The 14,208-nt window shown below is 52.7% G+C and overlaps 1 protein-coding gene across 4 annotated transcripts; it reads right to left on the bottom strand.

Moving 5' to 3' along the window:
- Positions 1 to 1,295: 1,295 nt before the first annotated feature.
- On the bottom strand, positions 1,296 to 14,142 carry IFRD2 (interferon related developmental regulator 2). Of its 4 annotated transcripts, none has more exons than XM_069095662.1 (13): positions 13,896 to 14,142; positions 8,956 to 9,072; positions 8,745 to 8,829; positions 8,337 to 8,461; positions 7,972 to 8,129; positions 6,481 to 6,531; positions 6,101 to 6,270; positions 5,489 to 5,594; positions 5,161 to 5,295; positions 2,497 to 2,625; positions 2,302 to 2,397; positions 1,962 to 2,038; positions 1,296 to 1,555 (listed from the first exon to the last, which is right to left on the bottom strand). In XM_069095662.1, the coding sequence occupies exons 1-13, from the start codon at positions 13,951 to 13,953 to the stop codon at positions 1,534 to 1,536; spliced, it is 1,329 nt and encodes a 442-aa protein (XP_068951763.1). In that variant the 5' UTR covers positions 13,954 to 14,142; the 3' UTR covers positions 1,296 to 1,533. The 4 variants fall into 4 exon arrangements, with proteins under 4 accessions (XP_068951763.1, XP_068951762.1, XP_068951764.1 ...); XM_069095661.1 differs by having other exon boundaries at positions 5,161 to 5,298; positions 13,896 to 14,141; XM_069095663.1 differs by having other exon boundaries at positions 5,161 to 5,298; positions 13,902 to 13,968.
- Between the last annotated feature and the right edge of the window lie 66 nt (positions 14,143 to 14,208).

The following is a 14,208-nucleotide window of genomic DNA, read 5'->3' as shown; positions in this document are numbered from 1 at the left end:
GCCTGTCCTCACATACCTCACAGAACGCATTAGCCCAGGATCATCAAACCAACTTAGGCAGGACAATAAAGCAGGAGAGCTCCCAGCCCACATCAGACAGAAATAATATTTCTCTAGTGTTCTCAAGTTGCCTCACAACACCCAGTGACATAGATCATGCAGATATGATTGTCTCCCTTTTTCAGATGGGGAAATTGAGGCACGGAATGGCTTTTCCTTTATTACTCACTGAGCCTGAGGGCTAAGATTTAAAGCCATATTTGTGAGGAAAGCATTCTGTAAACCTTAAAACATGAAAGGAAGGGAAGATGTAGTGTCATCATTGTTCTCTGACTCCCAAAACCAAGGCTTCTGCCACCACACCAGGCAACCAAGGCCCTGCCCCTGTCTAGAGGAAGAAAACCTGGGGGTCAGGGGTCACTGGACCCTAGGTCAAAGTTCTTGAGAGCCAGAGTGATAGGGACAGCATGTTTCTGAAGTCAATGAAGCATCTTAAAAGGGATACTGGAGTAAGCCTTCCCTGCCCCCACTTGCAGCCTCTCCGGTTCCTCCCCTTCTCCTGTCAACACCTCCTGGCTGGCCCAGGCCACCACTCCCACTGTCTGCATCCCACAGATAGCAGAAGCTCAAGTCTCTGTCTGAGGCCATCCCAAAATAGCTTCTCTGCCTGCCCCTCCAAGGACCAACCAAATGTTCCAAGCTTCCCCCATAGAGGCTCAGCCTCAGAGGAAGACTGTCGGGGGGATGGGGGGGTGGAGGCATCCAACCCCTCCACCAGCTCCCCCTGAGGAGCTGAGGGCTTTTGGACAGGACCTCTCACATCAGGTCGGTCTGTTCTGCTAGAGAAAGAGGCCTGGGAGTTGATATGGGTAGAGACTGAGAAAGTGCCCTGGGGAAGGGAGAGAAGGAAAGACTCATATGTTTGCTAGGGTATGGGAACCCCATACAAATATGGGAAACATTTCTGGAGGAGAAAGTATACCCACCCTCACCCTGAAACCAAAGCCTGGCCTGGCCTGTTCCACGTCATTCTGAGAAGGTCACCCTGAAAGCATTTCTCCCTTGAGTAGCCAGGGGCTCTGTGTTAGAGAAAACAACAGTCTGCTCTGTGACCTTCTTACCTTCCCGAGCAGCCAGGAACAGAGGCTGGGGAGCCCAGCCCATGGTCACCTCCTAAGACCACCCCCCTGTACAGGGGCAGAAGCAAAGAATCACCTCCAGCCTCTTCCCTCCTCCCCAGGTGGATACGGAGGGCCAGCGGGGGGTATGTGCACAACAGAGGCAGTAGACTGAAGCCAAGGTATGGTCTCATTTAATCATCTCTAATATTAATCTTCTTATAAAATCAACACATACATATATTCCAGAAAGCCTCCTTCCCTGCTTCCCTCCCCACTCCAGCATAGCTAAGTATGAGAGGGTAGAGACTGTACGGTAGTATGTGTTAAGGATTGGCAGAGGAGGAGCCGCTCCAGGTTAGGGATCCCCTGCAGTCACTCCCTCCAGCTCACTCTAGGGAGACCGAGTGGTTGGTCACCACAAGGGGGTAGAGCAGCTGGAAGAGAGGGAGAGAGGATTCCCCAGTCACTCACTCCTCAGCCTGAGGGTTGGGGGAATTCTCTCCTTCCTTGGCATCATTATGACATCAATAGCTTACCCCCTGAGGACAGTCAGGCACAGAAGGTAATCAGCCTTCCCATGGCCCAAATCGAACCTGGCCCAGCAGGAGAGATGGGCAATGGGGAGGCAAGAGGGGAGCATACTGAAGAAAAGGGGAGCTGAGGGCAGCCCTCCCTCCCTGACACCTTTATTTGGTTTTGTCATTAAAAAAATAAAGCAAAGGCCCCCAGGGAGCCAGGCCACATGATGTAGAGTGCTGTGGCACTGTTTTTCTATATAAAAACCGGGATGAGAGCAGCCTTCTCCCCCAGCCCCAGGGCCAGGGGAGATCTTGCACTCACAGCACGTCTGCGCGCTTATCCCGTACACGACTACGCGCTTTCGTCCGGGCTTTGAAGGCAGCTGAATTATAGAGGTGCTGGAAAAAAGAGAGGAAAGTCTGCTTTGGAGCAAGTTGGGGTGGTGCTTTCCATGTGACCCCAAAACAGAGACCAGCTAAGGATGAGGGAGAGCATGGCAGATCTCCCTAGGAAGGAGAAGCCCAGGCTCTAAAGGTCCTCCCAATCCTCCCACCCCAGCAGCCCTCCTGTCACACAGGCCAAACCGTGGGAAGATGGCACAGACGGGGCTCAAGACAGAATGGAAGGGAGCCGAGGGGGGAGATCAGGGCCAGCTACAAACCTTCTCAAAGCGGGAAATCTTGCTGGCCTTCATGGCAGCAGCATCTAGCACCAGCACCGGCCCAAGGTCAAAGATGTCTCGAAGCAGCTCATTGTTCTGGGAGAACCAAAGCGGCAATGTGAGCCAATGAAGTCCTGGGCCTTTGGGAAATGGGGGAGGGAGGATGGGGCAGGGGAGGGGCCCCTAGGACAGTACCTGGAGGTGGTGGAGGACCCCAGAGCCTAAGGTCTCCTTAAATGCTGCGTACGTCCGGCGGCGGACCCAGCTGTCCACATACATACATTCCAGTCCAAACTTGACTGTCTCTTCCTGGCACTCTCCAGTCTAGAGAACACGGACAAGGGGAAGGCTGTTAACCCCCAGGAATCAATTCTTAGCCCTTTCTCTGTGCTGGCAGAGGGGCTGAGGTCATTACTACTGTGCTCTTGGAATAATGTGTGTTAGAACTGTCTGGTTTGTTTCACTCCTCTACTAGGCCATGGGGGCAAAAACTATGTCTCACACTTTTTCTCTTCCCTAGAGATAAGCCCAGCGTGCCCAGGAGATGCTTAATCAATGTCTGTCCAAAGAATGCCCTTCCATGCCAAGAGTGAGGGTGGCTGGGCACACAAGATGGCCTGAGGAGCAACCCCACCGGACCAGAGGACAAGGCCCCGGCAGGGCCCTCAGAGACCATCCTGCTCGGGCTCCAATGGAGCGAGGAGGCACTTCCACATGGTTTTCTGCTTTTCTAGCACCCAGTACATGGTTGGTGCTTGGTGTACATTTGTCATTGTTGGGTTTAATAACTTGACTAGGATCACACGGAATTGTATTCAAGCCCCCACCAGCGGAGGCAAGACAACCCAAGGTAGATACCGTGTTTCCCCAATAATAAGACCTATCCCGAAAATAAGCCGTCCCCATTACTGTGTAAGATTCCTCTAAAATAAGCCCTCTCCCGAAAATAAGCCCTATTGAGATTGCTACTGTAGTGAAGGTGATCCCCTGCGCTACACGCTACATTTCGGTACCCTCTGTATGCACTGTCCCCCCCCCCCCCGATGAAACGCACACCGCGCTCCAAGCTGCATCCAATCAGAGCTGCAGCAGTGAGCGCATCATCCTGTTCTTCCCCAGTGATTTGCTTGCTGGCACCATTGAGAGCAGTGCCGCGGAGGAGAGCTGAGGCAGGACAACATAAAAACCCGGTATGTAAGCAGGAGTGAGGGGGCATAATGGAGGATAAAAAGGGCATGATGGAGGAAAAAAGAAGAACTCAGGGGGCATGATGAAGTGAAAAGAAGGACTGATGGTCATAATTTTATTATTCTGTCTGTTTTGACCCCCAGACATGAGTACAAAAAGGAAGAGCTATACTGTTGAGTATAAGAAAGCAATTGTAGAGGAGTCACATGGCAAGAATCTTGCAGTTTTCTGTAAAGAAAAACTTTTGGATCTTCGAATGGTCAGAAAATGGAGAGCAGATTATAATAACCTCAATCAACAGGTGGATGAGGGAAAAGGGAAAAAGCGCAGGTCTGGATCAGGTCGGCAGCCCTTATATCCTGACTTGGAGATCCTCATTGGTGAATGGATTGCTGACAGGAGAGCAAAGGCCTTGGTTGTGCGCAGGGCTGATATTCAAGCATTTGCCCTTTCAATGGCACCAGGGTTTGAAATGGTCTCAGAAGGATTCAAAGCATCACAACACTGGTTGGACGGTTTCCTTCAATGGTATGAACTGTCCCTAAGAAGATCAACAACACTGTTTAAGCTGGAAGATGCTGAAGTTATTAAACGTGCACTTGCATTCAAGTCCTTTATTGATAGGATCGACATTTCCAAGTACCAAACCTGCAATATGATTGCTATGGATGAAACTGCAGTGTTTATGGGACAAGGATCTCAAACAACAATTCATCACAGGGGTGCAACGTCAACCTACATTCCCACCACTGGCTATGAAAGTGCACGGGTCACCTGTGTTTTGGCAATTCGTTTGGATGGAAAGAAAGCCACACCTCTAATCATCAGTAAGGGCAAGAAAGATAAGATTGAACGTGTATCTGGCATTTACGTTCTTGAAACCGAAAAAGCCTGGTGTACACAAGCCGTTAGAAGAAAGTGGGTTGATTTAATGCTGCCACTTGTTATGCGAGGTAACCAAAGAGGTCTGATAGTCTGGGATTCAGCCAGCACTCACCACGCTAAAGAAATGAAGAACTTCCTTGCAGAGAGAAGAATAGATCAAGTAATGATTCCTGCAGGAATGACTGCCTATCTCCAGACCCTTGATATTGCAATAAACAAGCCATTCAAGAACCATTTGCACATGGAAGTCAATGACTACATTGAAAATAGAATGGAAAGAAATCAGCGTGGAAACTTTGTGAAGCCCTGTCTGCAAGAAGTCGTGACTTGGGTGAAGAAGTCATGGGATAAAATTACTGACAGCTGTGTCGCCAAGGCACTACGAGCAGGTTACCTGAACAAGATTCATTTAAAGAGAGCTATATTGCTGGACATGACAGATTGGGTCCACTTCTTCTGAAGGAAATGGAGGCGCAAGACATCCAGGACGGAATTCAGGGTATGGACACTTATGACGATGTTGTTGAAGATGACATGATCATTATTGAATAAAGGTACATTTTTTTGTTCACATTTACCTGTTTATTAAAATTGCTATCAATGTTCATTAAAATAAGCCCTCCCCTGAAAATAAGCCCTCTGGTGTTTTTCTGTCCAAAAAAATAATAAGACAGTGTCTTATTATCGGGGAAACACGGTAAGCACCACTCCCAGGACTCTGAGTCAGCCATGGTGTCACGTGTGTGTGTGTGTGTGTGTGTGTTTGTGTGTGTGTGAGGGCCCCACCTCAATAAAGTGCAGCACGTCCCGGAAGATGGAGCGCTGTTTCCGCCGATCGGCCTTGGCCCGGTACTTGCTGCTGTCCGTGGCCAGGGCTCGGAGGGTGCTGCACAGGGCATCGGTGTTCTCATACAAGAAGTCCTGCTGAAGGAAGATCGGGACTGGGAGGCTCGGGGTAGCTCAGCTTTCTCTGGTGCCCCCTCTCCATCCCACCTTATAGAAATGGGCCCCGAGACCCTACTAGTGGCCTCACCCCCCCCCCAGACACAGCAGGCCCCAGAATTCCCTCTTGGTCCCAGTTCAGATGGTCCCTCCCACCTGCCACTCTTGGTACCTCTAGGTCTCGGCCCAACTCAAAGAGCAAGGCAATGGTCTCTCCTGCTGCGATGCGAAGGTGCACGCTGTCACTGCAGAGGAGCTGGGGCAGCTGGGGCAGCTGGCTGTGCAGGGGCAGAGGGCACCAGGTGAGCAAACACTAACAGCTGGGGACAGGCAAAAGCTACTTACTAGTTAGAGGAATTCAGGAAGGAGGCCAGGGGATGGGTTCCAGTCAACCTTGTGGCTCCTCACTGCTTTGTCTGGAAATCTCCACCCCCTCAGGACTTCCCCCTTCCCTTCCCGTTAGGCAGCTGAAGAAAATGGGAGCCATAGCCTGTTCTATGTCCCTGCAGGAGGGCAAATCTAGGCAATATGGTCTAATGGAAAGAGCACTGCACGTGAGGTCAAAAACCCTAGCTTTAAATCTAAGATTTTCCACTCAAAAGCTACATCACCTTTGACATTTCAATTCTATTTACAATAGAAATTCAGCTCTTATTGGGCAGGACTACATCAAGGCCTAGCCCCTGAGGTAGGAGAGGATGAAATGAATATGACCAAGGATGGGGAGAAGGACCAGAGGAGTCTGTCCGCTAGCCCTCTCTCATCTCCCCATAGCCCTGCATACCTGTCCAGAACCCTGCTGATGTGGGAGCCAGGGCAGATTGTGAGGAGCAAGGCCCAGGCCTGGAGGGCACAGCAATGCAGGGCTTGAAGGGGTGCCAGGGCTGAGGATGACTCCTCCCTACAGGCCCCACTGAAGATGCTCTCGAGGCAGGCTAGACATGAGATGAGGTCCTGTGGGAAGACAGAAGCCCAGGGCAAGGGGGGTGTCAGAAAGGCTGCCTGCTGACTTCATCTGTTCGAGCCAAAGTCCGGCCTGGGAGGTCAGCTGTCCACACCTGCCAGCAGCACCAATGAGGTAGCTTAAGATGCTCTGGGCCAGGGGTGGGAAACCTGCTTCTGGGACCTTGAAGGGAAAAGGGAGCTGGGACATGGTGAACTCACCTCCACATCAGCGGCAGCAATGTAACAGCACATCCCAAGGGTTGTGGCGCACTGCAGGGGAGAGCAGGTCAGGGGGTCAGACTCTCTCAGGATTCCCTCAATAACCCAGGCCTCAGAAACACAGGGCTGACCCCAAGCCAGAGAGAAGTCACTTCACCTCTGGGCCTCAGTTTCCTCATCTGTAAAATGAGGGGGTTGTACTCATGACCGCTAAGATTCCTTCCAGCTCTAAACCTATGACCCCATGACCCCTATAATCCTATGATGCCGGGCCAGTGCCTAAGTCTGGCCCTGGCCCCCCAAGATCAGCCAACTCCTCCCAGTCTAGGCCAGAGAAGAACCAATGGGATAGACTGTATTCAATTTAATACTCAGAAGTCAAAGTATCACACAATCCTATTTTTCTATCTCACGTATAAAGCAGTGTTCACATCTGCTGACACTGGTCAAGTTCATCGTAATTAAAAAGAGTTTTTAAAATGAGCCAATGGAAAGGGAGGCTCTGGGGCACCCAAGGACGCTGAGCTCCAGACTCCGCCCTTTCTGTCTGCCCAGGAATATAAACCAGCCATGCCCTATTACCCAGGCCACTCTAAGAAAAGGGCCAGTGAGGGAAGAGAAGATGAAGAGGCATCCCCTCGGCCCTGATCCTGAGGTTTGGTGGAGGGTCAAAGGCCGTCTCTATGGAGCACCCATGGAGGATGTTTGTTGACAGCCTACTATGTGGAGAGTTCTATGCTGAGCACAGGGGAGAACCAAGGTGAAGTAGGCCCCAGGCTCTGCCCCCAAAGTTGAGGAGGGGAATAGACAGCAATCAGAATCACAGCATCTCAGCTGGAAAAGGCCTTGCAGGATCCTCACTCTAATCAGAAGCTGTGCAGGGCCAGGGAACCCTCCCTAACACCCCAGACAGCAGGGCACCCCTCCTGTCTTCAGCTGGCCTGCTCAGCCTTTGGATGGAGTTTTTCCTTTCACTGAGCCAAAACCTGGTCATGGGTAACTCCTCCCATGTCTACCCTGGAGAGAACAGACTGAATCCTTTCCATGAAAGAGCCCTTCAGACACGATGACGGTGACCATGGCCCAGCTGAAGCTCATAAATCTCTTACTTTATGCAGAAACACATTTTTCGCCCTTTTCATCATTAACTGCACAGAAGGGCTAGAGTGCTGTCCAACAGCCACCACAACCTATCCTCCCCTCTGCTGTCTGGCCCTCTCCAGGATCACATGGCCCAGTCCTGGGACTCTCAACAGCAAAAGGAGAGAACCGTAATGCACATGACCGGATAAGGACAAGTGAGAAGAGGGCTTGATTCCCCTTCTCCTTTTCCACAGGTGATTCTGAGTGAGCTGTGGGAGCCTGTGTTTCCTCTTCTGCAAAACATGGGGCCTGCCGGGCTGGTGTCTGATGATTATGGTCCCTAAGTTGCACAGGCCTAGAGGAAGGAGGGGAGCCCTGGGGAGGGCGGGGAGAGACGGGGGTGCTCACACTGTGCCGAGCTCCAAGGTTGGCGGAGGTATCAGTAAGGATGTTGATGAGCAGGGGCCGCAGGCTCCGGAAGAGCTCCTCTCCCTCAGGCCCTGAACCCATCTGAAGGCACAGGAGGGTCAGCACAGTTGCAGCAAGAGACTGTTCCTCTCCTTTCCCTGCAAAGGAGTGTGGGAAGGCCCTTGTCAACCACCTAAGTGAGAGCCCACGGACCCCAGGAGACGGCTATCTCCTGAAGCCCCACCTCCCACAGCCCCCATCCCCAGGCCCAGGCTGCCACAGGAGCCCCCAGGCCCAGCCTTACTCAGAGGCAAGGTAGGCTGGGGCAGTGTTAGGGTGGGAAGGGCCAGAAGACTATGTCGAACCTTTCTTGAGGCACTTTTCGAGGGAGTCGGTAAGGGTGAGGCGGCGCTCCAGTAGAAAGTCCAGGAGCACCCGGGAAGAGAATGCCAGGCGAAGGCTCTCCAAAGCACCGAGCCTGGTCTTGGCACTGGAGGAGAATGAAGACTGAAGGGTGAGCCCAGGTGGAACCACCCTCTGGGCTAATCCGGCGCTCTGCTCCCCCTGGGATCACCCAGACTGACACAGGACAGAAACTGAGCTGAGCACCAAGGGCTTGTACAAAGCCTGAGGAGCCTTGCTCTGGCGGTGACCCTCCCAGGGGGATAATGGGGCTGTCACAGGCCCATCAGCTTACTCCCAGAGAGAAGAGGGGCAGGACAGAAGGGCTGGGTCACGGCAGCCACCCCCCCACCCCCCACACAAGCAGGTACCTCTTGTCAGACACATCGTCGATGCGCTCCTTGAGCTTCTCTTCCAGCTCCTCTTGCTGGGCCTGCTCATCGACTACATCATTGCCTGCAGACCCCAGCCCACAAGAGCCAGTCAGTTCCCCTGTGGTCCCAGCCCCTGAGACAAAGGCTGCATGTCTCCCACCAGGTGCTGAGAGGAAGCCCCTGTGCCCCTCCTCCGCTCTCGCCTTACCTAGGCTCTCCTCAGCAATGCTAGCACCCTCACTTGTACTGCTGTAGTGACTTAACGCTTCACTGGCGGCTTCATCGTCGCTGGAGGGAGAGTCGGCTTGGGTGCTGTTCCGAGCTCCTGGGAAGCACCAAAATGGGGGAGGTTAGTCCAGGGCTGCGGGCACTAGGACTGAGAGCTGCAAGAAGACTCGAGATCTTATAGTCCAACCCCCTCACTGTACAGAGGAGCCAACCCACACCCCCAAAGGCACATAAGTCTGCACCCCCGATGGGCTTCAGATTCAAGTTCTGTTGATTTAGGACCCGACAAGAGCAAAGAGCCTATGACAGGAAGGGCTCTTGCTGGGCTCTGAATTTTACTCTCCCTGCCTTCCTCCAAGTAATGGGGCAATGCCAACCAAAATAGCCCCGGTCAGTTCTGGGTTGGGATAGAGGAAGGCCTCTTGAGCAAAACCTGTTTAAAGTCTCAAACACAAGTCCCCAGAGTCCAAGCAGAATTTCTTATCCGGGAATCCAATCCTATTTAAGGCCACTGTGCAATCTTAAAGAAACCATAGGGACACCCAAAGGCTATAGCTTAGGGACATGTGCCTTATGAATAGCATTTCTGCAATATAAGGCCTCTAATGGTTGGGAACTGGTGCCAAGCAGAAGCAATCAAGTCCCTTCCGAAGGAAGGCCATCTGACCTTTGTCTTGGTTTTAATCCCTATGCCTCTCAAATTGGCACAGGGCCTGCCCTAAGGCAGCTTGTGGTGAATTTATAAAACTGGTTACCCCAAGACGTGGCACAAGCTCAAAACAGACATGTGATAAGGAGGAACAGATATCGATTCAATGACAAGAGCTCCAGAGTAGGCTACTGGGGGCACCCAAGACGCTGGGAGGGAGGTCTCTGACACAAGACTGACATCATGTACTATGCCTTGTGGCCTCTCTCAGGGGGCATGTCCTTACGCTCTTAGAAGGCTCCTACTACACTGTTCACTATCACTTCTCCTTCCCCCTGAGCTCTCAGTGCTCAGCCCCTATCCCACCAGAGTATCAGAGAGGTCGATGCTTCCTGCTCCGGGACAGGCTCCAAAAGCTCCTTCATCAGAAGGTAGAGATTTCCTCCTGATCACTGTCTCCAAAGCAGGCCTCCTCTTAAGGCAGAGCGTCAAACCTATTCCACTCAAGACCCCTTCAGTGATTCTTAAACTCCATAGAGCCCCTTAAAGTCTAAGGGACTGTCTTTCACTCGGTACTTAGGAGTGATGGAGAAAAGGGGCTGGTTGTTTACAATGTCCAAAAACAGACACCTGTGCTAAGGGTGACTTCCTGACCTCCATAGCTAGTGGCCTGTATATGGATCTAGGTCTGCTCATACACCCAGCTCTCAGTGGAAACACCCTCCCTCTGGCACCTGAAAAAAAGGAAACTGAGGCCCTGAGCAGAAACAGAAACAGCAGGGTAGCAACGGGACTGCTTCTAAGGGCACCTGCCTCACTAGATTATTATATAGAACATATGAGATGATGTATGTAAAATGCTTTGAAACCTCCATGTGCTATATGAATGTCAGCTGAGGGATGTGATAGAACAAACCATTGCTGGAGGATACAGGAGCCCTCATCGGGGATGAAGAGCTCAGCTAGATTTAGCTGCCCCAAAGCCCTAATCTCTGGGCTCCAGGACCCAAGGCAATGTGATCACATCCACTTCCTTCCCTAGGAGGGGGAGCAAAGCGAAAAAGAAAGACCAAGAGAGGTGGAAGGCCCCAGCAAAGGGCTGGGTAGAAGGCCTGTCCCTCCAACTCAGGCCTGCTTCTCAGCTGCCCTTTACCAGCCTGACCCTAAAGAACTGTAGTTATAGGGGCATATTCAGGCCTAACCTAGTGAGGGTAAGGGCTCCTTCACCCTCCTGCAGCAGCTCCCAAGTCTCAGCCTTATCTGCCCAACTTTCATACACCCATGTTTTGGTTTTCAGGTGTTACCAAGAACTCAGATGCCTCTAAGGGTATCAGATTCTGCCCTGAAGCTGGAGGGGTAGGTATGGGGGGAGGGAATTGACAAAGTGACCAATCACACTGGATTCTCAAAGTCAGCCACCTGACATTCCCTAGAAATGGAGCTGGGTCATACTTGTTGCCATCTTCTGGAATACCACAGCTTCCTTAAGGCCCCAGAGGGACAAATGGCCTAATACCTGCCCTGTACATATTGCATGTCCTACATGTTCAGGGCTGAGCAAACACATTCTCTGATCATCTATGGTCAACAAAAGGAACAAAGCCTTTGAGGCCTCCCCTAGCCCGGGAGAGGAGACAGGACTCCCAAGTCCTGACAGTCTAGCTTGTCCACTTGTACCCTGAGAAGGCCAGAAGGTGGTATCAAGGTTTCAGCCTAGGGGCTCCCTCTTCTGCTGACATATCAACAGCCCTCTACTCCCAGGCGCCCCCAGCCTCTAGGACAATATGGGAGGCATCTTACTGGGCTTGGAGGTCCGCCCACTTAGAGCTTTCTCCTGGTACTCTGTTGGTAAGGATGGAATCCAGTCTCACTGCGCAGGCTATGAAGGCCCACTGGTAGAAGGTGAGAGAACTCCCAGGTTTGTCTGTGTGAGCTGAGAAGAAGCTTGGAAAGGAGGGGGCAAGCCTCACCCCTGAAGGACACCGGCTTCTCCTGGGATCTAGTCCAGGCTCTGAACCCTAAATGAGAATCCCACCTCTCTTTCCTCAAAGAGTTCTGTAGAACTCCTTGTAGAGCATATCTCTGGGGGCTTGGGAGCCAATATAAGGAATGGCCAAGTTGTGCATGCCTTGAGTAGCAAGGGAAAGCTGTGCACTGAGGGAGAGGGCCTCAGGAAACCAGCATCTTTTCCTCCCAGTATTCAGATCCTAAATTTACTTTTTCCTCTTGTCTGAAGGCAGAATAAGATAGTGAGAAGAATCTGGAGTCAGAAAAGCTGGGTTTGAAGCTGGACTGTTACTACCCATGTAACCTTGGACCAGTACCCTCCCAGTCCAGAGCCTCTGTTATCCCAAGTAAGGCTGGATTCTGGAATCCCTCAGGTTCATATGATTCACCATGGTCTGAAACCAGCCTTAGAGAAGCTAAGTGTTGAGGCAGTCACTGGATGCCCAAGGGCTCTAATTATCACATTTCACAGACTTTCCAGTAAATGCTGATAAGGTAGGCAGACACCTTTCTGCCTCTCTAAGATGGCCCTGGCCACAGGATCAACCAGTTCCCCAGGAGTACATGAGCAAAGCCTCTAGCACCTGTTTCAGAAACTCAGCCACAAATGACCCCACTTTCCTTTCCTATCAACCACTGATTTGTTTCCTGGGCCCCACCTCTAAAAGGATTAGGGACTGGCAAAGACCAGGAAGCCAGAACTGTACTCCACATGCAGACCTGGTCCAGCAAGTTTCCCAGCAAGCGGAAAGTGAGTTGAGTAAGAAAGAAAGCTTTGGATTCAGGAGATCGGGGTTCAAATCCCAGCCCTGCCACTTACCACCTGTATAATCATAGTGAAAAGTTGGGGTCAGGAGTCTCGGCATGTGACTTCCTGTCTCCTAAGCCTTTGTTCCCTCATTAGTAAAATGGGGATAATTCCTTCCTCCCCAAGATTGTGGTGGAGAAAGGTCTTTGTAAGCCTTAAGGCTGTTATTATTAAAAGGTCAAGTGCTGAAGGCAAACAGATGAAGGGTGGAAAAACAAAAGAAAGGCGGGGACCTTAGTGGTGGAGAAGACAGATGTCTAAGTTAGAAGCTTGGCCTTAAAGCCCAGTTCTGACAACTCCTAGCAATGTGAGGAAGCTCCCTCCTTAGACACCATGTGTTCCTGTCTCCTTCGTTTACAGAAAGCAGAGACATGGAATGAGAAGGAAACTTGTCCTCAGCCACGTGGGCTCTAAGTGTGCATAGGTAAAGCTAACACTATAACCCAGGTGTCCTGCTCCCAGGCCAGGTTTCTGAAGCTTCCTCTACACCAGGCCCATAAAAAAAGGCTGAAGTTCGGTATCCACGTGGCTCTATTTTCCATGGGCGCGTGCCTAGAAGCCTAGAACAGAGAAGCTACACGATCCCTCTGCAGGGGAGGAGGGGAAGAAAGGAGAGGGAAGGGACCACCTCCTCCCATGAGAAGCCCACTGACCACAGCTCCCCCAAGGCAGATCCAGGGCCATGCGTGGCTTCACAGGAACCCCTTGGGCTGCCTGCCCTACTCAGCACTCATTCGCTGGGCAAAGTCCTATCTAATTCCTACCTATTCACCCTGAGAGCCAGCGCCTCCTCGCCAAGACCCTCATTGATTCCCCAAGCCCTCTCCTGGTCCTACAGTCCTCAAGCCCCCCAAGTCCTCTTACATCTCTATCCTGATCATACCCAGGGAGCTCCAGCCACACAAGTCCCTCATGCTGCCCCTGTCCTGGTCCTACAGTCCTCAAGCCCCCCAAGCCCTCTTATACCATCTCTACCCTGTTCATACCCAGGGTGCTCCAGCCCCCCAGACTCTTACGCTGTCTCTATCCTGATCATACCCAGAGTGCTCCAGCCCCCCAACCCCCCCACGCCGCCCTTGCCCTGATCATACCCACGATCCTCAAGCCCCCCAAGCCCTCTTACACCATCTCTATCCTAATTATACCCAAGGTTCTCCAGCTCCCCCAAGCCCCTCACTCTGCCCCTGTCCTGATCATACTCACGGTCCTCCAGCCCCCCCCCAGCCCCTCATACCACCCTAGCTGATCATACTGCGCCCCTCCTCAGTCCTCCAGACCCCCCAAGTCCCTCAACCTCTGCTCAAGGTCCCAGATTCTCCGGCCCCCTCCTCAGCTTGCCCCCAGCCCCCTCTCAACTTGCCCCCAGCTCCCTTCACTCTCAGACCCGGGTCCCGACGCCCCTTACCAAGCCCCGCCCCCCCGTGCCCAGGCCCCGCCCCCGGACCCTCACACTCACCCCCACCTCGGCGCAGTCCTCCCCTCCGGGGCGCGTGCCCCTTGCGGGCGCGGGGCATGCCGGGCCGGCCGGGCGGCGCGCGGGAGCGCGGGAGCGCGGGGGCGCGGGGTCAGAGCCGGCGGGGACTCGCGTCAGGGTCGGCGCTCCTGGGCGCCAGCGCCAGCACGCGCCGCGAAAAGACAGGCAGAGGCCGGGGGCAGCACGCCACGCGCGCCACCATCTTCGCTCAGCTCCCCTAGCTGGTCCCACCCCTTTTAGCGTCCCGCCCGAATCGCGAGGGCCGCTGGGACATTGAGTCCTCTCTCATCCCTGC

This window comes from Petaurus breviceps, unplaced genomic scaffold (assembly GCF_028583685.1).
Source record: "Petaurus breviceps papuanus isolate PSGF00001 unplaced genomic scaffold, PetGlider_PUasm1.0 227, whole genome shotgun sequence".
NCBI lineage: Eukaryota > Metazoa > Chordata > Mammalia > Diprotodontia > Petauridae > Petaurus > Petaurus breviceps.
Note: the sequence above shows the minus strand (reverse complement) of the source record. Positions and strands in the feature narration are given on the sequence as shown.

Coding starts and splice junctions, on each gene's coding strand:
- IFRD2 (XM_069095661.1), bottom strand. CDS start 13,953: ATGCCCCGCGCCCGCAAGGGGCACGCGCCCCGGAGGGGAGGACTGCGC. Junction 6,271..6,480: donor TTGCTGCCGCTGATGTGGAG/GTGAGTTCACCA, acceptor GTCTTCCCACAG/GACCTCATCTCATGTCTAGC. Junction 1,556..1,961: donor GATAAGCGCGCAGACGTGCT/GTGAGTGCAAGA, acceptor CCTCTCTTCCAG/CTGCTCTACCCCCTTGTGGT.